Genomic DNA, 27,069 nt, shown 5'->3' with positions numbered 1-27,069 from the left:
TGCTTTTATGCACTGAGTTGCTGCTACATGATTAGCTGATTAGATAATTGCATTAACAAGCAGGTGTAGCTAATAAAGTGGCTACTGAGTGTATGTTTTGAGTTACATGTGACAAATAAAGCTAATCATATCTTTAAACCATCATGACTGAGTAGTAAATGAGTATGCATCTTCCATGAGTACATGTAGATTGTTTCCAATTAAAATAAAACACAGGTTAAGTATTTCATTATTCATTGGTGGATGAACCAATGAGACAATGTGGTTTCCTTATGAAGATATTAAGTTTAAAAGCTCTGTGCATTCAAGATGGTAGAGTGATAGGAGACTTACTGTTGTGTACTCAAAGTAATAGAGACAATTATCTGTCAGAATGAACCATCGCCGCTTCCACGTTTTGACTCTTCCTCCTAAAGTGAGCAAGTTTTGAAAAGGATAAACAGCATGAAACTTAACTGTCCTTTTATACACTTTATGTATATATTAAGGATGACTAATACAATCCACCCACGCATTATATAAAAGCCCCAAGAATTCTTGTTCTAACATTCCATCTGTTTAAATGATCCCTTGTGGTATTAGCCTATTTATCTCCCCTCATTTCTCACGTAAAGTATAGACAGGAATGAGCTGGGGGGTTTTTCTGGAATGAGGTTTAATTTCTTTCTCATGTCGGTCACTGGGCTCTACGAAGGATGGTTACAACAGTAAAGAATGAGCTGCCAGTGGAAGTGGCGGATGTGCGTTTGACTTTAATGTTTAAGATAAATTTGAAAGGAAAGGGTACGGGGTGGGGGCTATGATACGGGTGCAGGTTGAAGAGACGAGGCAAAGTATAAGTTTGACATGGACTATTTCAGTGCTGTAATGTTCTGTGACTCTATGACAGCTGAAACTAATTCAAATCTCAAGGTATTTTAAAGGCCAAGTCATTGGGTATATTTAAAGCCGGTTGAGAGGTTCTTGATTAGTAAGAGTATCAAAGGTTACGGGAGAATGGGATTGTGAGGAGTAATAAATCAGCTATGATGGAATGGCAGAGTAGATTCGATGGTTTGAATGTTGCTCCTATGCCTTGTGGTTAATGACTAGTAATAGACTTTCAGTTAGACCTTTCTCAGGGTTGCCTTCCATATAATCTCATTTCCTCTACCAACATTTGTAGCCATTTTGTAACAAGGCAAATGACAATTTGATTAACTGATCAAAAATGTGCCATCACTGATTTGCAACCATAACACTGTCTTCTACATCACTTAATGTATGAGAACCATTTGACAGCTTTGGGTCTGCACTTGCTGGAGTTTAGGAGAATGAGGGAGAATCCTATTGAAACCTATCAAATATTGAAAGGCCTGGATAGAGTGAATGTGGAGAGGATGATTCCTGTAGTGGAAGTGTCTGGGACCTGAGGGCATAGTCTCAGAATAAAGTGACGTCCATTTAGAATGGAGACGAGGAGTAATTTCTTTAGCCAGAGGGAGGTGAATCTATGGAATCCTTTGCCGCAGGTGGCTGTGGAGGCCAAGTCATTGGGTTTAAAGCGGAGGTTGATAGGTTCTTGATTAGTAAGTGTGTCAAAGGTTACAGGGAGAAGGCAGGAGAATGGAGTTGACAGGGATAATAAATCTGCCATCAAAGGCAGAGTAGATGGGTTGAATGGCCTAATTCTGGTTGGGTCTTTTGGTCATATTCTCATCTCCCCAACCTTTACCTCAGAGCTGAGTCGGAGATAAATGATTCCTAAACTGAATAAGTAAACAGAGCAATTGTTTACAAATCTGGCGATGTAGAATACTACAGCTGGCTGAGCCTCTGGAGCCCACAGCCCTGCAAATATTCATTTTTGATTCTTAAGGAGTGAATGGCAGAATGATGCAGCTGCTGATCTCTCCTGACCTCAGATGCTGTCTTCGTGGAGTTTGCATCTTCTCTCCCTGTCACCATGGGGGTTCCCCCTGGCTGCTCCAGTTCCCTCCTACATCCCAATGACCTATGGGGTCAGTGGGTAAATTGCCCCACCACCACTCCCGTGTGTAGGTGAGGGGTAGCAGTTGAGGGAGTTGGTTGGTGGGAATGAGGGGCAGGGGATAAAATAAGATTAATGTAGAATTGTTGTAAATGGGATGTTGCCAGTCAGCACAGACTCTGTGGATTGAAAGACCTATTTCTGTACTGTACCTCTTTACAACTGTAACTGCCTGGTTCCACCAGCCTTACATGCACTACATTTACTTTTAACGTAAAAACATTCACCCATATACATAGAACACCATGTCACAGTACAGGCCCTTCGAACCCTGGCAGGGTCGTCCACACACCCACCACCCTCTGTGTAAAAAACCTACCTCTGACATCCTCTCCTACAATCACCTTAAAATTATTCTCTCTGCTGTTAGACATTACTGCCAAAAAATTATACTTCTACTTGATCTATACCTCTCATCATCTTGTACACCTCTATCAAGTCACCTCTCATCCTCCTTTGCTCCAAAGAGAAAAGCTCTAGCTCACTTAACCTCTCCTGATAAGAACTGCTCTCTAATCCAGGCAGCATTGGCATAAATATCCTTTACATAGAGTGTTACAGCACAGAAACAGGCCCTTTTGCCCATCTGCCTAGTTCCATCAACCTGCAACCCTCCATACCCCTCCCATACTTGTATCTATCCAAATTTCTCTTAAATGTTGAAATCAAACCCGTAGCCACCAGTTCCTTTGGCAGCTTGTTCCACACTCTCACCACCTCTGAGTGAAGTAATTCCCCCTCGTGTTCCCCTTAAACATTTCACCTCTCACCCTTAACCCATGACCTCTAGTTCTAGTCTCACATAAGCTCAGTGGAAAAAGTTTGCTTGCATCTCCAAGCTTCCCCAGAAACTATCTTAATTTAGTACGTTGTGCTCACAGACATTGGCAGGTGTAACAGCTTTCAAAATGTACACACTTTGAGCACTTCTCCCTGCTCCAAGGAGAACTATCACAGCTTCTCTTGGTATAGCACAGGCCTCAAGTATGCTGCCCAGTGTTGTTAACCCTCTCTCCAAGGTTTAGAAAGTGTGATGTTTCCACTTTGTTATTTATCAAGCCAAGGATTTTGTGTAACTACCCACATGCTATTCACATGATTTTTAAGGTCTCAGCAAGACTACAACCTAATAGGCAGAAATCCAACTGTTGAAAGTAAAGTACAGGAAAGCTGTTTGCAACCAGACCTGATGAATGGCAATTTCCTTAATGCCAACCTTTTAACCTATTCCAAAATCAATTCAAATATCAAACTCAAACCCCTCCCATTTACATAACCATCCATTTTTCTATCATCAATGTGCCAGGAGTCTCTTAAATGTCCCTAATGCATCTATCTCGACCATCACTCCTGGTAGTGCATCCCACACTCCCACCACTCTCTACGTAAAAACCTTACCTCTGACATGAAATAAGAGGCTTATATAGACCATATGTTTCCTATAATGGGGGAGGTCTTGGACCAGAGGGCACAGCCTTAGAACTGAAGGAAGTCCCTTTAGAACAGAGATGAGGAATTTTTTTAGCCAGAAGGTAGATGCCACAGTCAGATGTGGAGCCCATAAGTCACTGGGTGTATTTAAAGAGGAAGTTGACAAGTTCTTGATTAGTAAATGTGTCAAAGGTTACGGGAAGAATGCTAAAAGGTTGAGAGGGATAATAAATCAGTCATGGTGGAATGGTGGAGCAGGCTTGATGGGCCAAATGGCCTAATTCTGATCCCATGTCTTATGTGTGTCTCTGTGACCTCAGAACTGATACACAATTTTCTAATCCTCCCAGTTCGAGTAACATGCAAATTTAATTTTTCTAATGCATCTATTTGACAACTTTATGTTAGAAAAAGCAAGGAGACTGTTCTATTGACTTTTCTCTACCAGCAAAATCTGTCAGAAAGCAATTTTTGATTGTGGTTAATAAGGCAGGGCCTGAATTAGGTTTAGTGGATCAGAAAAAAGCTGGTTAAAACATATGGCTCATCATACAAGCAGCTTTAATTCCGAACGTTACCGGCTGCGGCTACAAGTTAACTATGCTTTTCAACACCAGAGCTGAAAGAATTGTCAAAGAACAAATTGTTGAGTGAAGTGCCTGCTACAAGTTATTGAAGGATTTGTTTAAAACAGAATTTCTCACTTCCAGATGTAATGTTTCCCCCATCGTTCTCACTGGGGCCAAACGGAAATAACAATGTGCCCCATATTGTCTGGTTAGCACATTTCACCAACGTACTGGCATAGTATTAGCACGAGCTGGTACTACAGACCATTAAGACCACAAGACATAGGAGCAGAATTAGGCCATTCAGTCCATTGAGTCTGCTCTGCCATTCCATCATGGCTGATCCTGGATCCCACTCAACCCCATACACTTGCTTTCTCACCATATCCTTTGATGCTAATCCAGAAACTATCAACTTCCACCTTAAATATACACTCAGACTTGGCCTCCACCAAATTAGGTGACAGAGCATTCAACAGATTCACCACTCTCTGGCTGAAAAACATCCCTCCTTACCTCTGTTCTAACAGGTCGCCCCTCAATTTGAGGCTGTGCCCTTTAATTCTGGGTGCTCCTTTGGAAACATCCTCTCTACATCCACCCTATCTAGTCCTTTTAATATTCTATAGGTTTCAATGAGATTCTCCAGTATTCTTCTAAATTCCAGTAAGGCCCAAAGCTGCCAAACACTCCTCATATGTTAACCCCTTGATTCATGGATTCATCCTCGTGAAACTCCTCTGGACTCTCTCCAGTGACAACACATCCTTTCTGTGATATGGGGCCCAAAACTGTTGACAATACTCCATGTGCAGCCTGACTAGTGTCTTATAAAGCCTCAGCATTATCTCCTACGTTTATATTCTATTCCCCTTGAAATAAATGCCAACATTGCATTTCCTTCTTTACCACAGATTCAACCTGTAAATTAGCCTTCTGGGAGCCTTGCACGAGGACTCCTAAGTCTCTCTGCACCCCTGATGTTTGATCCTTCTCCCCATTTAGATAAAAGTCTGCACTATTGTTCCTTTTACCAAAATACATTAGCATATATTTCCCAACACTGTATTCCATCTGCCACTTTTTTGCCCATTCTTCCAATCCAAGTCCTGCTGCAATCACATTGCTTCTTCAGCACTACCTTCCCCTCCACCTATCTTCATATCATCTGAAAACTTAGCCAATGAGCTATCAATTCCATTATGCAAACCAATGACAAACAATGTGAAAAGTAGCAGTCCCAATCCTGACCCCTGATGAACACTACTAGTCACTACTAGCCAACCAGAAAAGGCCCTTTTTATTTCCACTCGCTGACTCCTGCCTGTCAGCCATTCCTCTATCCATGCCAGTACCTTTCCTGTAACACTATAGGATTTTATCTTGTTAAGCAGTGTCATGTGTGGCACCTTATCAAATGCCTTCTGAAAATCTAAGTAAATGACTCCACTGCCTCTCCTTTGACCACCCTGCTTGTTACTTCCTTGAAGAACTCTAACAGATTTGTCCGGCAAGATTTCAGTACAGAAATAGACAATTGCTGAGGCTTTCTCAGGCTTTGGTCAGGCCGCACTTGGGAGTATTGTGAGCAGTTTCGAGCCTCTTATCTGAAAAGGGATGTCCTGTCATTGGAGAGGGTCCAGAGGGGATTCCCGTTAAAATTATTCCATGAGTGAAAGGGTTAACATATGAAGAGTGTTTGATAGCTCTGGGGCTGTACTCACTGGAGCTTAGAAGAATGAGTGGGAATCTCACTGAAATCTATTGAACATTGAAAGGCCTACATAGAATGGACATGGAGAGGATGTTTCTTATAGTGGCAGAGTCTAGGACCAGGGGGCATGTCCTCAGTACAAGAGTGATATTCCTGTAGAACAGAGGTGAGGAGGATTTTCTTTAGTTAAAGGGTAGTGAATCTGTGGAATTCTTTGCTGCAGATGTCTGTGGAGGCCAAGTCACTGGTTATATTTAAAGTGATAGGTTCTTGATTAGTAAGGCTATTAAAGGTAACAAAAAAGGCAGGAGAAAGGGATAATAAATCAGTCATGATGGAATGGCACAGTATTCTCGATAGACCAAATGATCTAATTCTGCTCCTATGTCTTATGGTTTAATTGTAAAGCACACGAGCATTTTATTAACTTTTTTCTGATGATTGGCAAGAGGAAATGTTTTGAAGATTGTGTATCTCAGTAGTATCAAGCCTTGTGAATTTATATTTAATTTAGAGATACAGCACAGTAACAGGCCATGCCACCCAATTACACCCATGTAACCAATTAACTTACTAGCCCGCACGTTTTTGGACTGTGGGAGGATCAGAGCACCCGGAGAAAACCTACACACCCACAGAGAGAACGAACAAACTCCTAGAGTTGAATCCTGGTTGCCGGTGCTGCAAAGTGATGCGCTAACCTCTACGCTACTGTGCCGCCCACAATTCCAGGAAGTATTGCACAGCTAACAAGGAATTTATAATCGCAGGAGGCACCTCACAACAACACTTTATTGTTTTTCAGAACAAAGAACGAGGGGAGCAAAGTAAAGCAGTGCGGCTGACATGAGGATGTGGAAGATCTCTGGGTACATACCTCCTAACGCAGAGGAAGCAGAGACAGCCAGTCAGAGAACAGAAAGGTGACAGGTCATAGGTCATAAGGAAAACAGGAAGGCACATTTAAGCCAATTTTATAAAATAAAAGCCACAGCAAACAAACACACAAACCAATAGGAAAATCACAAGTAATGCAAGAAAAATAAAGCCGTGCATAAATTATAATTTTTTGAGGATGCCTCACTTTTGGAACTACACAGCATTCAGTATCGTGGTCCAGAACAGAAATTGAGGGATTAATATACAGTTCTGAACTGATCCCACAATCTACAGACTAACTTTCAAGGACTCCACAAATCACGGGTCTACAACTCATGTTCTCAGTATTATTTGTTTTATATTTGCAGAATCTGTCTTCTTTTGAACATTGGTCGTTTGTCAGTCTTTGTTTATGTATAGCTTTTCAAAAAATTTTTTGTATTTCTTTATATTCCTGTAAATGTCCATAATAAAACAAATCTCAGGGTAGTGTATGGTAGCATATATGCACTTTGATAATAAATTTACCTTGACTTTGTTTTGTGAATGAGATTCAAGCTTCAGTATTTAATGATGAATAAATCATTATGACTGAAATATGGCATTCTTATAGTGGACAAACTGAGCTGTAACCCACCTTAGCACAATTTCTTCCAACCCAAGTCCTGACCCACTACTGGAACAAAGTGGAGGTTATAGAGTCACAGAGCCCATCAGTCCATTTCATTCATGCTGTGTTTCCCAGTGAACTAGTCCCATCTGCCCTCATTTGACCCATAGCCTCTAAGCCTCCTCTACTGATCTAGATGGCCTTTAAATGTTGCTGATACACCCTATGACTACTATTTATTTATTTATGTTAGAACAGGCCCTCCAGCTCAACGAGCCACACTGACCAGCATTCCACCGATTTAACCTGAGTTTAATCTTAGGAGAATTTACAATGACTAATTAACCTATTAACTAGTACATCTTCAGACTGTGAAAGGAAACAGAAGCACCCAGAGGAAACCCACCCGGTCACAGGAAAGTCATACAAACTTCTTACAGCTGGTGTTCAAATTCCAACACCCCGAGCTGTAACAGTGTCACGCTAATCACCATGTTACTGTGACACCTCATTCCAAATACACACAATCCTTTGTGTGAAGAAGCTGCCCCCGATGTCCTTTTTAAAACTTTCACTACTGATTCAAAACCATTGGCCTCTTTTTTTAAAGCACCTATGTCTCTGGGGAAAAGACTACAGTACTGTGCATAAGTCACAGGCATAAATATAGAGCTAGGGTGCCTAAGACTTTTGCACAGAACTGTACTTGTCAATGCGGAGTGGAGAGTGAGTTTGTAAATCAGGCAGGAGCAAAGGATGTTGGAAATGGTGAGGGTGTGGGATAGTTGGCAGAGGAAGAGCGCCGGGGCTGGGAGTGGCTCGGGTGCAGACACACCCAACCCTGTGACAACAGGAATGTTTCTGGATGCTTCCTGTTCCCTTCCTGGAATCCCAACAATGATTCCCCTCTCCGTGCCTCCTTCCCACTCTCAGGCTACAATAGAGACCCATAACAGAATCAGGTCCATCATCACTCACGTGTCATGAAATTTGATTTTGTGGCAGCAGTACTGTGCAATACATAAAATTACTACAGTACTATACAAAAGTCTTAGGCACCCTAGCAATATATATATATATATATGTGCCTAAGACTTTTGCACGGTACTATCTAATGCTTTCACCTTGCCTATGCCTCTCATGATCTTGTATAGCTCCATCTCAACCTCCTACATCCTAATCTATGAAATCTCCTCTCAGGCTTCCAAGTCCAGGCAACATCCTGTGAAAGACACAAAATGCTGGGGGAACTCAGAAGGTCAGGCAGCATCTATGCAGAAGAATAAACAGTCGACTTTTTGGGCTGAAACCCTTCAGCCTTTCTAATGGATCATATTTGCTCGTTTCTGCATCTATCAGGTTTGATTTCAAAGAAGGCTCTAAGTAGGTCGATTCCAAATAAAAAAATCTTGGAAAAATATTATATATTGCTGCCTGAAACACAATTTTTTGAACATTGCAAACTGCTTTAAGGCCATTAAATTTATATCTGAATTTTAACAGTCTCAAAAGGCAAGTTGTGAAAGCAAAGTTTATTCATGGGAAGGTACAGAGGCAAAGCTGGTATTCATTACTTATCCCCTTTAGCCAGAGAAATGGAGGCAGCAAGCCAGTTCTCAGAATACTGCATACCACCTGAAAGTCTCCCACACTGCAGTAATTCCAAGCCAGCAGCAGTAAGGAATATTAAAGAATGACCTTACTTCATGGAACAGAACAGTGTAAGAACAGGCCCTTCAGCCCACCGTGTTGTGCCAAACTAATCAAAGCGGTTAGCGCAACGCATTACAGTGCCAGCGACTAGGGTTTAGTTCTCACCACTGACTGCAAGGCACTTGTATGTTCTCCCTGTGACGGAGTGGGTACCCTCCGGGTGCTCTGGTTTCCTCCCACATTCCAAAGATATACTGGTTATTAGGGTAATTGGTCATATGGGTGTGATTGGGCAGCATGGGCTCGTTGGGCCAGAATGGCCCGTTACCATGCTGGATCTCTAAATAAATGCCAAACTAAACTATTTCCTTCTGCCCAGACAACGTCCACGTCCCTCCATTCTCCGCACGTAGAATGAGCTTAGGGCACAGTCTTGAAGAACTCCTGCAGCAAGCTATGACCCCAACCACCTTCCCCCTGATGACTTGAAGTGCCTGTTCCCATGCTGTATCTCTAAGTTAAAACAAAATTAAACTGACAAACAACAGTACTGTAAATTAAATGCCCAGGCTTGCTTGACAGTTTCACTCTTCCACTACAATATATGATGACAACAGTGAACTGTCAAGCCAGCAGAAAAAAATCATTGGCTGCAGTCTAACATCACTGCAGGACTTGGAACAGGGCAAAAAAACAGGCAGACCCTACCCTCACCCAGTAAACTGTGTTTTCCAAAAGCACTATAGGGCTTTTAAACAAAAACTACACACCATCCTAAAAGTTTCTTCCCCCCCAGAACATTAATCTGATCAATCATTATAGATAAGAGGGGGAAGGGATGGGGGGGGCCTATCTGTTACCTCAGTCACTGCTTTGTAAACACTTCAAACCACTTTTTATAATGCTCTTTACATTGTATATACACAGATTTATGTGCATTTTATTCTATATCCGTACTTTAACCTCTGACTTTATTTTTACATAATTCTTTATTCTTTATTGAATGTTATTTTTTGCTGTATGCCCCGCATTGACTAACACACCACAACAAATTTCTAATACATATAAATGTATATGGCGAATAAAGTTAGCCCTTGATCTTTTGTGTAAAGGCAATGCCAGCATGGAGGAAATGGGCTGAAGGGCCTTATTTCTGTCCTATAAGGCTCTATGACTCTATAACCATAAGTCAGCAGCACAACTAAAGCACGAAGATGGCAGCCCATAAGATGAACCCAAACATCACCACACACCAGTTCACAGCACCAACTGACAGTACCATGGCACTGGGAACAAGCCCTGCATAAAACAGAAATATTCCTGAGATGTACATAAATGAGAGGGAAATATGCATTTTTGAGGCTTTTGTGTGATCCCAGGGGCACCCCAGAACATCTTGCAGCCACTGAATATCTTTCTGAAGTTTAGACATTGCTTTTAATTAGGATTAAGTATTGCAGGGAAAAGGCAGTAGAATGGGTTTGGAAAAAATAATCAGCCATGACTGAATGTTGGAGCAGACTCAATGGGCCAAATGGCCTAAATCTGTTTCTATGGGAAACATAACAGACAGTGCAAAGCAAGATCCCAAAGTACTGCCCAGAAATCTTTAATGTGGTCATGTTCCCTGAGAGTTACAAAGCTGGCCAGGACAGAGGACAAGCTCTTAAGAGCAGAAAGAGCAAGCAGACTCAATTCAACGTATTTATGTGAAGGATGAGAGCAGCAGTACAGCATGTCTACATCAGCCTACGTTAAGTACACAAGCCTCAGTGCCAAGAGTAGCTGAGAGAAGATCTGAAAGACGTTAATAAGATTATGAGAGGCAAAGATAGAGTAGACAGACAGTATGTTTATCCTGGGGTTGAAATGTCTACTTCCAGAGGGAATGTATATAGGATGAGAGGGAACAATTCAAAGGTCATATGAGGGGCATGTTTTTTTTTAAATGCAGAGAATGGTGAGTGCCTGGAATACACTGCTTGGGGTGGTAGTAGAGCCAGATGCATTAGGGTCTTATAAGAAATGTTTGGATACACACACAAACCTGAGGGAAATGGAAGGATATGGTCATTGTGTCAGCAGAAGAGAATAGTTGACCATTTGATTATTAATTTAATTGGCTTAGCATAACATTGTGCTGTACTGTTCTATGTTCTAACAGTGTTACCCACTACACTCTTTGCAAACACTCCCCAGTCTATTACAGTGGCATCATACGTCCATCTCAGGCAACATCCATTAAATGTCCCTTTTACCTCACAACTTGTATAAGTCAAACTCACCTAGTTTTAGTAGCCAGCCTTCTCGGTCAGGGTTAAAAAATGTGTGGGTCAAATCATTTCCGTCGTCTTCTGGGATTTTGAAAGGCTCATTCTTAATACTATCATACAAGTTCTGCAGAAAGATGGAGAAAAGGGATTAGCACAAAACTAACAATATTAAAGCACCACTTAACTGCTTTTAATTCCAGCAATGGACACTCTAAAAGGACAGTACAAATCTTTCATTTGGAATTTGAAATGAACTTTATTTCTTACATCCATCACATAAGGAGTAAAAATGTTTACGTTGCATCTCCGTCTGAATGTGCAATGTGCAAATTATAGTAATTTGTAATAAATAGTATGTACAATAAGATATACAACAGAACAGTCGATATAGTTGAGAAATATAATTGTGAATTGTGAAATATAAGCGTGAATTTATCAGTCTGATGGCCTGGTGGAAGACATTGTCCCAAAGCCTGTTGGTCCTGGCTTTAATGCTGCGGTACAGTTTCTCGGATGGTAGTAGCTGGGGTTGGGGTGACTCCGGTCCCCAATCATTTTATTTATTTATTTACACGCCTGTCTTTGTAAATGTCCTGAATAGTGGGAAGTTCACATCCACGGATGTACTGGGCTGTCCACACCACTCTCTGCAGAATCCAGCGATTGAGGGAGTACAGTTCCCATACCAGGAAATGTTACGGCCAGTCAGGATACTCTGAATTGTGCCCCTGTAGAAGGTCTTTGGGATTTGGACACATGTCAAAATGCGTCAACCGTCTGGGGTGAAAGAGGCACTGTTGTGCTTTTTTCACCACACAGCCGGTATGTACAGACCACGAGGTCCTTGGTGATGTATATGCCAAGGAACTTAAAGCTGTTCACCCTCTCAACCCCAGATCCATTGATGTCAATAGGGGTCAGCCTGTCTCCATTCCTCCTGTAGTCCACAACCAGCTCCTTTGCTTTTGCGATATTGAGGGAGAGATTGTTTTCTTGACACCAATGTGTCAGGTGTGTAAGGACTGTGAGTAGAGCTGTGGCTATTGTGTCATCTGTCTGCGGCTTCTGTTGGTAGGCAATTTGTAGGGGGTCCATTGTGGGTGGTAACATGCTGCAGGTGTAGTCCATATTTGCATATTAGAAAGGGTGCAGAGGAGATTTACTAGGATGCTGCCTGGATTAAAGACCATGTCTTATGAGAATTAGAGTGAGATAGGTAGGGTGTTTCACTTTGGAATGAAGGAGGATGAGAGGTGATTTGATAGTGGTGTATAAGATGGTAAAGAGGCATAGACAGGACACTCAGAAACTTTTTCCACAGGGTGGAAGTGGCTAATAGGAGGGGACATAATTTTAAGCTAATTGGAGAAAAGTATATGGGATTGTCAGATGCAAGTTTCTTTTGTTACGAATGTGCCACAACTCTGAGGGGCCGAAGGGTACAAAGTAGCCCCCTCCTTTTTGAGAATCGCAAGATCGCTATTAATTCGGGTCTGGGACCCAGGAAATGAGAGAGACATGCAGAATCCTCAAGGTTTTGGAATGCGTCCTGGCCTCAGCAAGACAAAGCCACGGATAATGGCCATCGTCTCTTGGAGAAGGAATTGTGTATTGAGTACAGTACTATTCATTGAAGCCCTCAGGGGATGACCAGAGTGGGCTGGTTGAGGGATTGCATCATCCCAACCTGACTGACATCTGAGACCCCGTGAGTAAAGATAAAAGAGGGTCTGGGAAACAACCCCTTTAGACGCACCAGGAGAAACGCTAGAAATCCCGTGACAGCGTTTAATAGTGACAGCCGGTGGGGCTCGAGAGCGTCCTTTTCCCTTGCCTGGGAATTGGTAGGCTTACCACAGAAGAACGGCTTAGCTAAAGAAGAGGCCACACCAACGAAATTCCGAAGGATCGAAATCATAAAAAGGAAAGCCGGCAAGTTTTCTAAAAATCTCTCTTGACTCAAACCAAAGGCTGCAGCCTGAATGAACTGAGTGACTTTTATATTTCCATCGGACAATACATTATCCCTTAGACAACGATAGAGCTATTTCTTCTTATTATTATTATTATTATACCCGCACTTTTAGATTTAGTATTGATGACATATGTTATCTGTATGTTTGCATTGATATTATTTTTGTGTATTTTTACTAATAAATACTGTTAAAAATAGTACCATCAGACTTCAACGGACCTCTCTATTTTTGCTGGTAAGTGACCCAGTTACGGGGTTCGTAACACTTTACACAGAGTGGTGGGCATGTGGAACTTGCTGCTAGGGTAGTGGTAGAGGCAGATACATTAGGGACATTTAAAAGGCTCTTAAGATAGGCACATAGATGATAGAAAAATGGGGGAGGGGTTATGTGGAAGGGAAATATAAGGTCAGCATAACACTGTTCACCCTGTTGGATACTGGTAACATATTGGGGGAGACTGGAGTCAGGGGAACTGCACTGCCTCAGTTGTTGCGTGGATAAGACCCTTATCCCTCAGGATCCCCTGTTGAAGCTGCCAAAGAAGGAGATGCCAGAGCTGGCTGTGTGTTGTTGGATTTTGTACTGGGTTGGAGGCTGGCCGCTCCCCTTGCTGCTGCTCTCCATTGTTCGCTCAGTGGAAGATAAGCTGGATTGTGGTCGTCTGCAGCTACATTTGTGCAGGATAAAGAAATGCTGTTTGTTCTTGTAAAAATGGCGCTCCGGGACAACATCTATAGGCCATTATACTCAGGGACTTGAGCTATATTATTTTTTATATATATTATTTATTATTTATGTTTTTCTTCAATCGGAATTAAATGTACTATACGTGCTGTGTGTGACTTGAAACTGTGGTTTTACACCTTGTCCCCAGAGGAACACTGTTTCATTTGACTATATTCACGTGTATAGTTGAATGACAATTAAACTTGAACAAACTTGATTTAGGAACTCCGAGCACTGCCAGCCCAGCTGTCTGACAGAAAAAACAACTTCCTGATTCATGGAAAAGATTTCCCCAACACCTACCCACTTCACAGCCCTTTATTGGGACAAAAAAGGGAAAATGTTCTAGTTAAGCACTCACCCTGAGTAACTCTTCTGGAAGGTCGCCACCTTCATTGATGCCCCGGTTCATGGATATAAACCTTTCGACTGCAGGTTTGTCCCTAACGTTGGGGTTATGCAAACTTGTATTTAGCATAATTATGGCAAATGATAACACGTAGCATGTGTCTGTGGACAGCAAAAGTTAAACAGTTAAACACAATCCAAACATTCTTCTTCAATAGTAATACAACAAAGTTCAAAAGTTCAAAGAAAATTTATTATTAAAGTACATATACGTCACCATATACAACCCTGAGATTCATTTCCTTGCAGGCATTCACAGTAAGTACAAAGAAGAAAAAAAAACAAAATAATCATAATAAATAAATAAGCAATAAATATCAAGAACATGAGATGAAGAGTCTTTGAAAGTGGTGGGGTGTGTAAAGCTGAGTGATGGTTGAGGGGTAATAACTGTTCCTGAACCTGGTGGTGTGAGTCCTGAGGCTCCTGCACCTTCTTCCTGATAGCAGCAGTGAGAGGAGACCATGACTGGGTAGTGGGAGTGCTTAATAATAGATGCTGCTTTTCTATGACAGCGCTCTATGTAGATGTGCTCAATAGTGTGGAGGATTTTACCCGTGATGGATTGGACTGTATCCATTACTTTTTGTAGGCTTTCCTGTTCAAGGGCATTGATGATTCCATTTCATGTCAATATACTCACCACCTCACATCTATAGAAGTTTGTCAAGTTTCAGATGACTTGCCAAATCTTTGTAAACTTTTAAGTACAGGCACTACCATGCTTTCTTCGTAATGGTACTTACATGCTGAACCCAGGACAGATCCTCTGAAATGATAATGTCAAGGAATTTAAGCTTTCTGATCCTCTCCACCTCTGATCCTCCTATGGCAAAAGGCTCATGGACCTCCGGTTTCCATGTCCTGTAGTTAATAATCATCTTCCTGATCTTGATGACATTGAGTTAGAGGTTGTTGTTGTGGCACCACTCAGCCAGATTTTCAATCTCCCTCCTATATGCTGATTTGTCACTATCTGATTCGGCCAACAGCAGTGGTGCCATCAGCAAACATTAGATCTTTAGTACTGCGTCTGGGCCAGATGCTTTCCATGGTTTATCCTCCTGAAGGATGCTCTCATGTCAACCTCAGAGACTGAAATTACAGGATCTTTGGGGCATGTGACTTCATGAAGGTGCCTCTATGTTTTGATGGTCAAAGTGAACATAAAAGACACTGAGCTCATTTCAGGGCAAAATCTTTTTGACACTTACACCTCTGGTGCTCCCCCCACCCCTTTTCTTTTTCCCTAGGCCTCCCATCCCATTGATCCTTTCCCTTCTCCAGCTCTGTATCCCTTTTGCCAATCACCTTTCCAGCTCTTAGCTTCACCCCACCCCCTCCTGTCTTCTCCTATCATTTTGGACTTCCCCCCTTCCCCTTCTACTTTCAAATCTCTTACTATCTTTTCTTTCAGTTAGTTCTGACGAAGGGTCTCGGCCCGAAACGTCGACAGTCCTTCTTCCTATAGATGCTGCCTGGCCTGCTGCGTTCCACCAGCATTTTGTGTGTGTTGCTTGAATTTCCAGCATCTGCAGATTTCCTCATGTTGACACTTGGTTTCACTTTGTAGGAGGTGATAGCAGTCAGCCACGGCCATAGCTTCGAGCATCCTTCAGTGATTCAAACTGGCTGTGTCACTAATTCAAACTTCTCCACCCAGCCAGCTTATTTAAGTCTGTACTGTTCTGCCCTGTAACTGCAAGAAACAGCAGAGTTGTGGAAACAGCTCCACACATCACAGAAACCAGCCTCTCTTAAAGGATGGATTCTCTCCATATCATCTCTTAAAATAGCGAGCATATTCTCCCCCTCTTCCCTCAGGCAGAAGGTACAAACTCCTGAATATACAGTATGCACCGCTGGGCTAAGGACAGCTTCTGTCCCACAGTAATCAGACTACAGAATGGTTCCCTAGTATGATAAAATGGACTCTCAATCTCACAATCTGCCTCATTAGGGCCTTGCATCTGATTGTCTGCCTGCACTGCACTCTATTCTGCACTCTGTTACAGCTTTCCCCTGTACTACCTCAATGATCTGATGTAATGAAATGGTCTGTATTAACAATTTATGCAGGACAATTGCTATACAAGTTTTTCACTCAGTACATGTAAAAAATATACCAATTTACCAATCAATCATGAAGAATTGAATTAACAAACATTAAAAATCAGATTCTAGGCAACACCTCAAAACAATTTGCAAAATGGAGCATCTCTATTTCACTAAACATTGCACATAGCAAGTAAAGAATGAACAAATGTATTCATTTCTGGTTACCTCACTATAGGAAAGGTTGTGGAAGCTTTAGAGAGGGTACAGAGAAGATTTGCCAGGGTGCTGTCTAGATTAGAGAGCATGTCTTATGAGGATAGATTGAGCGAGCTCGGGGTTTTCTCTCTGGAACAAAGGACGATGAGAAGCGACTTGATAGAGGTGTATAGAATGATAAGACGCACAGATCGAGTGGATAGCCAGAGGCTTTTTCCCAGGTGAGTAATAGCTAATACAAGAAGACATAACTGTAGCAACGGTTCCCAACATTTTTCATGCCATGGACCAATACCATTAAACAACAGCCTCTAGAGTTTACAGAGAATGGTGCAAAATCAAAAAAACATCCAGTGAACAGCAGTTCTGTGGGCAAAAACACCTTGTTAATGAGAGAAATCAGAGGAGAGTGGTCAAACTGGTTCAAGCTGACAGGAAGGCAACTGTAACTCAAATAACCACACAACAGTGACATGCAGAAGAGCATCTCTGAATGCACATCACGTCGAACTTGAAGTGAATGGGGTGCAACAGCAAAGACCACAAACACACGTACACTCAGTGGCCACTTTATTGGATACAGGAGGTACCTAATAAAGTGGCCACTGAGTGTATTTAGAAAGGAAAAAGAAATTTAATTATATAAAGAGGCAAAGTTCAGAGAAACAGGTGAGACTTCAGCTGCCACACTTCACATGAATGATTCTGAAGAGAAGCTGCTGGATTAGAGGATATCCTGTTGAATGAACTTGACCCAAGCGGTCAAAGGTGCATGCACACCATTCTACAATAGCGTTTATATTTCCTTTTCCGAAATTAGGGAAGCGATCCAGATGGAGAAATACAAAACCACAGGCAAACAAAGCACAAGTAACAAGCTTCAAAACTAAATCAGTGTCTTCTATTTTAATCTCTTCCCTGCCCCCATCTCCATCCCTTCTGGGAAAGGATTTTTAGAGTAAAGTATTGTCATCAGTATAATTGTGGAGTGTTAACAAGATTGACTGTTCTGCTAAAGAGCAGGCACTTCCTTCAGTTATCTGCTCTCACACTGGTACACAGGTGGTGGATGACCTCTCCAACTTCAGCGTCAGCAGATGCCCAGATTATCTCCAACCCCACCCAAGGGGAAGTGCGCATTCAGATGTTTCAAGAGTACCACGGCCAAGTGAATGGAGTAGAGGTAAGGGAAGGAACAGGGGTAGAGGGCAGTGAGGAAGGTATAACTTTGTGTCAAGAGGAAGGCTGCAATATTGCTACAGATTGAATTATATTTATGTTTCTGAGAACACTTAAAGAAACCAAGGACAAAAATGGCCAAAAAGAGTAACAGCAACTTAATAAAACTCTGGTTCGGACACATCTGGAGTTCTGGTCGCTGCACTATAGGGAGAACGTTGAGGCTTTAGAGAGGGTGCTGAAGAGGTTTACTAGGATGCTGTCTGATTTAGAGCAATGTGCTATTACGAGAACTGGATAAATTTGGGCTGTTTTTTCCGGAGCACCGGAGACTGAGGGGAGATCCGGTAGAGGTTTACAAGATTGTGAGAGGCATAGATAGAGTGGACAAAAGAGTACTGGTTTCCCAGAGATGAAATGTCTAATACCAGAAGGCATGCATTGAAGGTGAGAGGGGATAGGTTCGGGGGGATGTGAGGGGTAAATTTTTTACCCAGAGCATTGTGAATGCCTGGTATGGTGGTAAAGGCAAATACATTAGATGCTTTTAAACCATAAGACCATAATATATAGGAGCAGAAGGCCATTCAGCCCATTAAGTCTGCTCCACCATTCAATCATGGGCTGATCCAATTCTTCCAGTCATCCCCACTCCTCTGCTTTCAACTCATACCCTTTGACACCCTGGTTAATCAAGAACTATTCTATCTCTAGCTTAAATACACCCAATGACTTAACCTCCACAGCCCCTCGTGGCAACAAATTCCACAGATATACTACCCTCTGACTAAAGTAATTTCTCTGCATCTCTGTACTAAAAGGACATCCTTCAATCCTGAAGTCGTGCCCTCTTGTCCTAGAATCCCCTACCCTGGGAAATAATTTTGCCATATCTAATTTATTCTGGCCTTTTAACATTCAGAATGTTTCTATGAGATTTTAAGAGACATTTGGATAGGCTCATGGATGTAAGGAGGATGGAGGGAGATGGACATCGAGTAGGAAGGAGGGATTAGTGTTTGGGTGTTTTTGATTTGCTTTTTAGCTTGTTTGGCACAGCTAAAAACTGTGGGCTGAATGGCCTCTTCCTGTGCTGTACTGTTCTATGGTGATGTGAGCCTAGCTAATCATTTCATTAAAAACTGCTTAATGTTTCACAATGAGAGTTAACTCAGAGTGCACAGATGATTACAAGCTATATTTATCTACGACACTTTATGGGGGAAAACACTTTGAAGAGGTGTTCTAGGAACTTGTTAGACAAATGGGCACCACGGTAGCACAGCGATTAGCACGACAGTATTACAGCGTGGGGTGTTGGAGTTCAGAGCTCAATTCTGGCACCGTCTGTAAGGAGCTTGTATATTCTTCCTGTAGTTGCATGGATTTCCACCCAGTCCGAAGACAAACCCGTTATTAGGTTAATCGGTCATTGTAAATTACCTTGTGATTAAGCAAGGGTTAAAAAAGTATGTTGCTGGATGGCACAGCTCGTTAGACCAAAAGGGCCTGTTCTATGCTGTACCTCTGAATAAAAACTAATTAAAGTTTCCTTCTTCTTCAACCCTATGGCTTTTCCACCTATCACCTCCCAACCTCTTTCTTCATCCCTCACCCACCTGGTTTCACCTTCTAGCTTGTCCTCCTTCCCCTCCTCCTAACCTACTTATCCTGGCATCTAAGCCCTTCTTTTCTATTCCTGATGAAGGGTCTCGCCCGAAACGTCGACTGTTTATTCCTTTCCATAGATGCTGCCTGACCTGCTGAGTGTGTTGCTCGGGATTAGGTTGATCTTGGAGTAGGTTAAAAGGTCATCACAACATTGTGGGCTGTAGGGCCTGTACTGTGCTTTAGTATTCTATGCTCTAATAAACAAAATCATGGGATGTATTTGTTGCCTGTAAATATAATTTTACCAACCTGTTGACTGGAAGACCCCTGGATTGCATTGGCAGTAACGCGAGGCAAATGCTTCCATCATACGGTCTATTTTCTGCGCCTCCCCTGGCAGCCTGAAGCTCCACAGAAATTGCCTGTCACAGAACAGCAGGAGAATCAGTTGCAAAACAACTTGTTCAATCAGCAGTGTTTAGTTGCTTGAATTGAAGGGCAGAACCAGTGCCAAGGGCTTATTCATTGCTGCATGTTCTACGGATTCCATAGCGCACAACATGAGCAGCTCAAAGCTGCCAGTACACTGGGGCATTGTTTCTTGTACCACCATGTGATGATGGTTTTATAAAATAGGTTGAACATGCCAAATAATAGAAACTAATTTCTACTGCTCCTTCGTACAGTTAGATACACAAAACCCAAAGACAAGCATGTACCAGGTATTTTGTGAACCACCTCACCCCAATGTCCAAGTGTTTTTCTGGTGATGTAACACTGCAATTGTCAGTGGATTGCATTCATCTGCGACTGCTATAGCACATGATGAGAACTGTTGTGTGCTTGTTCTTGCAGAATCAGGGCTCCAAGACAACAACCCACGCACCATCAATCTAAAGCCATAAAACTCAAGGATTTGGGTTATTTTTTTTGTAACTGTATGTTTTTCTACTTTGCCATGCTGTGAAAGGAGGAGGGTTGGGCATGGGGCTAGCAACCCCATCCCATAAAAACCCAATGGATTTTATGGATTACACCTGGGATAAGTTGAAAGATTGGCCCAGAACAGGCCTGTGGCTGCTGTGCCACAAGGATCAGTGCTGGGTGTTTTGTTTGTCATCTATATTTAGCCAAATGTTAAAAGGCTTGAACAGATTGGATATGGCAAATAGTTATTTCCCATGGTAGGGGAGTCTAGGACTAGAGGGCATGACTTCAGGATTGAAAGACATCCATTTGGAACAGAGATGCAGAGAAATTACTTTAGTCAGAGGGTGGTAAATCTGTGGAATTTGTTGCCACGAGCAGCTGTGGAGGCCAAGTCACTGGGTGTGTTTAAGGCAGAGTGATTAGCCAGGGCATCAAAGGGTATGGGGTGAAAGCACAGGAGTAGGGATGACTGGAAGAATTGGATCAGCTCAAGATTGAATGGTGAAGTAGACTTGATGGGCTGAATGGCCTACTTCTGCTCCTATATCTTATTGTTTTATATCAGTGATCTGGATGATAACAGAGTTGGGAAGATGTTGGAGACAATTGTTAAGGATGAGGTCTCAGGGTACTTGGAGGCACGTGATAAAATAGGCCAAAGTCAGCATAGTTTCCCAAAGGGAATCTTTTGTCTGACAAATCTGTTGGAATTCTTTGAGGAAATAACAAACAGGATAGACAAAGGAGAATCAGTGGGTGGCGTTCACTTGGATTTTCAGGTGGGCTTTGACAAGGTGCCACATAAGAGGTTACTTAGCAAGGTAAAAGCCCATGATATTACAAGAAAGATGGTAATGGACAGCTGTCGATCCCAGGGGATCATGGGTTTGCACCTCTGGTGAACTGTGTCCTCTCCAGGTTTGAAGAACCAGCTGTTGCCCCTGCAGCGGATTCCCCCTCTCCATGTTACTGATGTAGTCCAAGGGAAGGGCAAGCGCCAATACAGCTTGGCACCAGTGTCATCGCAGAGGTTGCCAGAGTGAAGTGGTAAACAACATCAAACTGCCTTGGGGACACGGCTCCAGATTTCTTCCTTGGGGTTTACTCCTGAAGCCTTTCCCATTGGTGGGTATGGCCACAAGGCAGCAGAGATTTAAAATCACAGTTTTCCTGCTTCCAGGCGGGCTGCTGTCCAAGGCTGACAAGCCCCAAAGCAACAAAGACACTAGCGTGGATAAAGCATTGGCTGACTGTCAGGAGACAAAGAGTAGGAACACAGGGAGCCTTTTCTGATTGGCTGCTGGTGATTAGTGGTGTTCCACAAGGGTCAGTGTTGGGACCACTTCTTTTCACATTACATGTCAATACGAAGTTAGGTTTAGGGGCAGGTAGTGTTGAGGAAACAGGAAGGCTGAAGAAGGAGTTACACAGAATATGAAAATGGAAAGTGTCAGGAAGTGTATGCTCAGGCATTTTGGTAGAAAGAATAAAAGCACAGAATATTTTCTAAACGAGCTGAAAACACAGAAATCTGAGGTAGTAAGAAAGGCAACTGTATTGTTAGCATTCATTTCAAGAGGACTAGAATATAAAAGCAAGGATGTAACACTGAGGCTTTATAAAGCACTGGTGAGGCCTCACTTGATGTATTGTGAGCAGTTTTGGGTTCCTTATCTAAGAAAGGATATGTTGACATTGGAGAGGGTTCAGAGGAGGTTCACGAGAATGATTCTAGGAATGAATGGGTTAACATTTGAGAAGCATTTGTTTGCTCTGAGTCTGCATTCACTGGAGTTCAGAAGAGTAGTAGGGGACCTTATTGAGACTTACTGAATGCTGAAAGGCCTAAACACAGTGAATCTGGAAAGGACGCCTCCTATTGTAAGCGAGTCTAGGACCAGAGGGCACAGCCTCAGAATAAGGGGATGTCTTTTTAGAATGGAGATGAGGAAAAATTTCCTTAGCCAGAGGGTGGTGGATCTGTGGAATTCATTGTCACCGGTGGCTGTGGAGGCCAGGTCATTCGGTATATTTAAGGTGGAGGTTGATGGGTTTTTGATTAGTTAGGGCATGGAAAGTTACAGAGAGAAGGGAGGAGAATGGGAACGAGAGGGAAAATGGATCAGCCATGATGAAATTGTGTAGCAGACTCAATGGGCCAAATGGCCTAATTCTGCTCCTAGCTCTTATGGACTCCGGTGAGCTGTTGAAGGCCTTGCCAATACGAGTAATGAGCGCAAGTATGCATGCTTTTCTGCTATTGTAATTATACGTAGACTGTACTACGTGTGACTGTTGGTATTGTGTTTTGCACCTTTGCCCTGCAGGAACGCTGTTTCATTTTGCTACATTCATATGTATGGTTGAATGACAATTGAACTTGAACTTGTCTTCCAGGATTTGTTAACATGACATTGCCGCACCTCACCCATAAACACAGGAGATTCTGCAAATGTTGGAAATCCTGAACACACACACACACATTGATGGAACTCAACAAGTCAGGCAGCATCTATGGGGGCGGGGGAAAAAGCAGCCAAATCTGGTGCTCCTGGAGTGGCCTCTTCTACATCAGTCAGACTCAATGCAGATTCAGGGACTACTTCATCAAGGGCCTTTGCTCTTTCCACTACAGAAGGCACCTGTACTGATATGTTTGGATCCTCCAAGCAAGTTTAATTTAATTTAGAGATACAGCACTGTACAAGGCCTTTCCGGTCCAAGGAACCCGTACCACCCAATTACACCAATGTGACCAATTAATCTACTACTAACCCACACACCTTTGCAATGTGACAGAAACAGAAGCGCACAGGAGGAAACCCACAGAGTTATGGGGAAAACTTACAAACGCTTTACAGATAGCGGTGGGAAATTAACCCAGGTCATTGGCACTGTAATAGCATTATTCTAACCACTACACCACCATTCCACCCTAATAAAGCTTACCTTTAAAATCCCTACCATACACCTAACCTGGTCATCACATCATCATCATCATGTGCTGTGCTGTGCCATACAACGTGGGCTATCTTGGTCTTAATGACCATGACTGTTCTTGGCAAATTTTTCTACAGAAGTGGTTTGCTATTGCCTTCTTCTGGGCAGAGTTTTTACAAGACGGGTGACCCCAGCCATTATCAATACTCTTCACAGATTGTCTGCCTGGCACCTGTGGTCCCATAACCAGGTCTTGTGATATGTACCAGCTGCTCATATGACCGTCCACCACCTTCTCCTTCCACCACCCCCCACCCGCTTCAAGTGACCTGATCAGGGTGTGGGGGTGTGGGGGGGCAAGCAGCTGCTACGTCTTACCCAAAGGTGACCAGCAGGCTAATGGAGGGAAGGAGTGGCTTTGATAGAGATGTATCTTCACCCTGCCAGACTGGTCATCACACCTCTTTCACAGTGCTTCAAGAGTATTGCATTATATGAAATGAATCTAATTAATACTTGGAAGGAAATGCTGCACATGAAATAAAAGTTTATATTTTTACAATTGGCAGAGATTATAGCCCTGATAGCATGATTATTCATTGATAAACTACTGGGTTTACAAGAATTCCAAGATACCAGATAAGCATTTATTTGTGAAAAACACATACCTCAAAGCCTGTACTAAATTAAGGTCAGCAAACTCATGAAGCTCAACAAACGCTTGTAGAACCTTAAGATTAAATTCATCTCTGCAATAAGGAAACAAAAATATACAAATTACCAAATATAATCTCATCCATTTCAGAATAATGTGGCTGACGTTAAATCTACATTTCCACCCACCTGAAGTCAACTTGCAGATGGTGATGCCTCACTATTTCACTACTTTGCTCTCTTTTTGCACGACTTATTAATCTTTATATACACTCAGTGGCTACTTTATTAGTTACACCTGCTCATTAATGCAAATACCTAATCAGCCAATCATGTAGCAGCAATTCAATGCATAAAAGCATGCAGACATGGTCAAGAGGTTCAGCTGTTGTTCAGACCAAATATCAGAATGGGGAAGAAATTGATCTATGTGACTTTGACCATGGAATGATTGTTGGTGGCCAAATGTTCTGTGGGCAAAATCACCTTGTTAATGAGAGAGGTCAGAGGAGAATGCCTAAACTGGTTCAAGCTGACAGGAAGGCGAAAATAATTCAAATAACCATGTGTGGGATTAGACGAATCTCAGGGCTGCATACTGCTTACATACTTCGATAATAAATGTACTCTGAATCTTATACATCAATATATCATATTAAAATTTATTGCATTGTACTGCTTCCACAAAACATCAAATTTCACAACATATGTCAGTGGTAATATACCAGATACAGATTCTGAAAAGGTCTCCAATTAGTTCCTTTCACCTTGTACTTTCAATGCAATCTGTAATATTTTCCCCTTTCAGCAATTATCCATTTGCCTTTTTAAAATTCCAAGTAAATTTGTCCTCAAAAAGCATTCCAGATAACACTGCCAACATCAGAAGAATTCATCACACTTCCTTTCTAATCTCAGGGTCATAGAGTTATGAATACAGAGAAAGCCTCTTCAGCCCAACTTGTTGCTGCTGATCAAGATGCCTGTCAGAGCTGGCCCCATTTACCTGCACTTGGCCTATCTCCCTCTAAACATTTCCTATCCATGAATCTATCCAAACATCTGTTGAGGTTTGGTAGGAGGATCAGTGACTTCATATAACCATATAACAATTACAGCACAGAAACAGGTCATCTTGGCCCTTTTAGTCCGTGCCGAACGCTTACTCTCACCTAGTCCCACCGACCCGCACTCAGCTTTAAGGTGATCAGCAAGAGAGGGTGCTACCGGGCTGGGAAGCTTGAAATGGGTGCCACAGAAGCATAGCATTTAGCACAACATTATTAAAGCTTGGGGTCTTCCAGAATTTGGAGTTCAGTCCCAGTGCCATAAGGAATTTGTATGTTCTCCTCATGAACCACGTGGGTTTCCTCCTAAAGTCTAAAACCGTACCCGTTAACAGGTTAATTGGTCATTGTAAATTGTCCTGTGATTAGACTAGGGTTAAATAGGTGGGTTGCTGGGTGGCAGAGCTCACTGGGCTGGAAGGACCTATTCTACACTGTTTCTCTAAATAAAATAAATATTTTAATTCTGCCCACCTCTACCACTTCTTCTGGGAGTCCATTCCATATACCCACCACCCTCCGTGTAGAAAAAGTTGTCCCTCAGATCCCTTTTAAATATTTCCCGCCATTTCAATTTAAAACTATCTTCCATTTTTAAACTCCTCTACCCCAGGGGAAAAGATATATCCACCACTGGCTAATACAAAGAGGCAAAATTCACCACTGGCTAATACAAAGAGGCAAAATTTTAAAGGTGATTGGAGGATAGGGGATGCCAGCAGCAAGTTTTATTCACACAGAGAGCAATGGATGTGTGGAATTCAGTGCTAGAGGTGGTAGTAGATACATACAAGGACATTTAAGAAACTCTTAGGCACATGGGTGAAAGAAAATTGGAGAGTTATGTATGAGGGAAGGGTTAGATTAATCTTAGAAAATGTTAAAAGGTCAGTTCACAGTAGGCCAAAGGGCTGATATTGTATTGTAATGTTTCATGTTCATCTGCATTCCTTTGTGGTTTCTGTGCTACCAGTGTTCTATATTCCTATGATTCTATTTTATAAGCCTCTATAAAGCAACTTTTCAACTTCCTATGCTCCAGAGAAATCTGTCCTGGTCTATCAAATTTATTCTTATAATTCAACTACATCCAGCTCCAGTAGCATCATTCTTAGCTGATCACCTTAAACCCGTAGTTACTGACCTCCTGCCAGAGGACATTGTATTCCTCCCTAAGTATTAGTAAAAACACATCCTCAGTAGCACTCATTGTATAAGAATATTAATTGGGCCATGATATTTGCTTTCTACAGTGAGCTGACTTAAAGTAGCAGATTTTCCTCCACATTCGTTGGCTGCTTGTATCACTTTCTGATGATATGCATGGATTACATAAGCAGCACAGAAAAGCATGAGATCCATTTAAGATAAGACCATAAGATATAGAAGCTGAAATAGGCTATTCAGTCCATCGAATCTTCTCTGCCATTCCATCAAGGCTGAGTTATTACCCCTCTCAATCACATTCTCCTGCCTTCTCCACGTAACCTTTGATACTCTTACTAATCAAGAACCTGTCAACCTCCAGTTTAAATATACTCAAAGATGGCCTCCACAGCCATCTGTGGCAAAGAATTCCACAGATTCACTACCCACTAGCTAAAGAAATTCCTCCTTATCTCTGTTCTAAAGGGGCATACTTCTAATTTGAGGCAATACCTCTGGTCCTAGTCTCTCCCACTGTAGAAAACATCCTCTCCATGTCCACTAGGTCTTTCAATATTCAATAACAATGAGATCCCTCCTCATTCTTCTAACCTCTAGCAAAAACAAGTCCAGAGCAATCAAATGCTCCTCATATTTTACCCCTTAAATTCCTGGGATCACTATCATGAACCTTCTCTAGACCCTAATGCCAGCACACCCTTTCTGCTCACAGTACTCCAAGTGTGAACATTTGGAACAATCCAGTTAGATCATTGGTAGTCTTTTAGAGAGGAAGCTGTGGCTCCTGAAGCCTCGTCCAATAGTTAACCATTCCAGTGGAGAATTTCTAGAAGAGGAGGTTAAATTCAGTCGCCCTGATGATCGGCAAGAGTGAGCTTTATGCAGTACAGTGTTCAGCCCCACTAATTATCCCAGCTGATGAACAAAGTGGTCGAACATAGACACGCAGAAGGTGTAAAAACGTCTAGACAAGCCT

The 27,069-nt window shown here is 42.2% G+C and overlaps 1 protein-coding gene across 1 annotated transcript in view; it reads right to left on the bottom strand.

The window, feature by feature from the left end:
- Positions 1 to 27,069, bottom strand: part of LOC132399058 (cytohesin-3) — a 117,437-nt gene that overhangs the window by 5,157 nt on the left and 85,211 nt on the right. Inside the window, exons 6-10 of the mRNA XM_059978986.1 lie at positions 23,874 to 23,954; positions 19,645 to 19,757; positions 14,225 to 14,373; positions 11,171 to 11,282; positions 334 to 410 (exon numbers count right to left, since the gene is read on the bottom strand). Of these exons, the coding sequence (XP_059834969.1) occupies positions 334 to 410; positions 11,171 to 11,282; positions 14,225 to 14,373; positions 19,645 to 19,757; positions 23,874 to 23,954 (532 nt within the window). The remainder of the gene's footprint in view (positions 1 to 333; positions 411 to 11,170; positions 11,283 to 14,224; positions 14,374 to 19,644; positions 19,758 to 23,873; positions 23,955 to 27,069) is intronic.

The sequence above is a fragment of the Hypanus sabinus genome, chromosome 9 (assembly GCF_030144855.1).
Source record: "Hypanus sabinus isolate sHypSab1 chromosome 9, sHypSab1.hap1, whole genome shotgun sequence".
Taxonomy (NCBI): Eukaryota; Metazoa; Chordata; class Chondrichthyes; order Myliobatiformes; family Dasyatidae; genus Hypanus; species Hypanus sabinus.
This window is presented reverse-complemented; position numbering and strand designations above follow the sequence as displayed.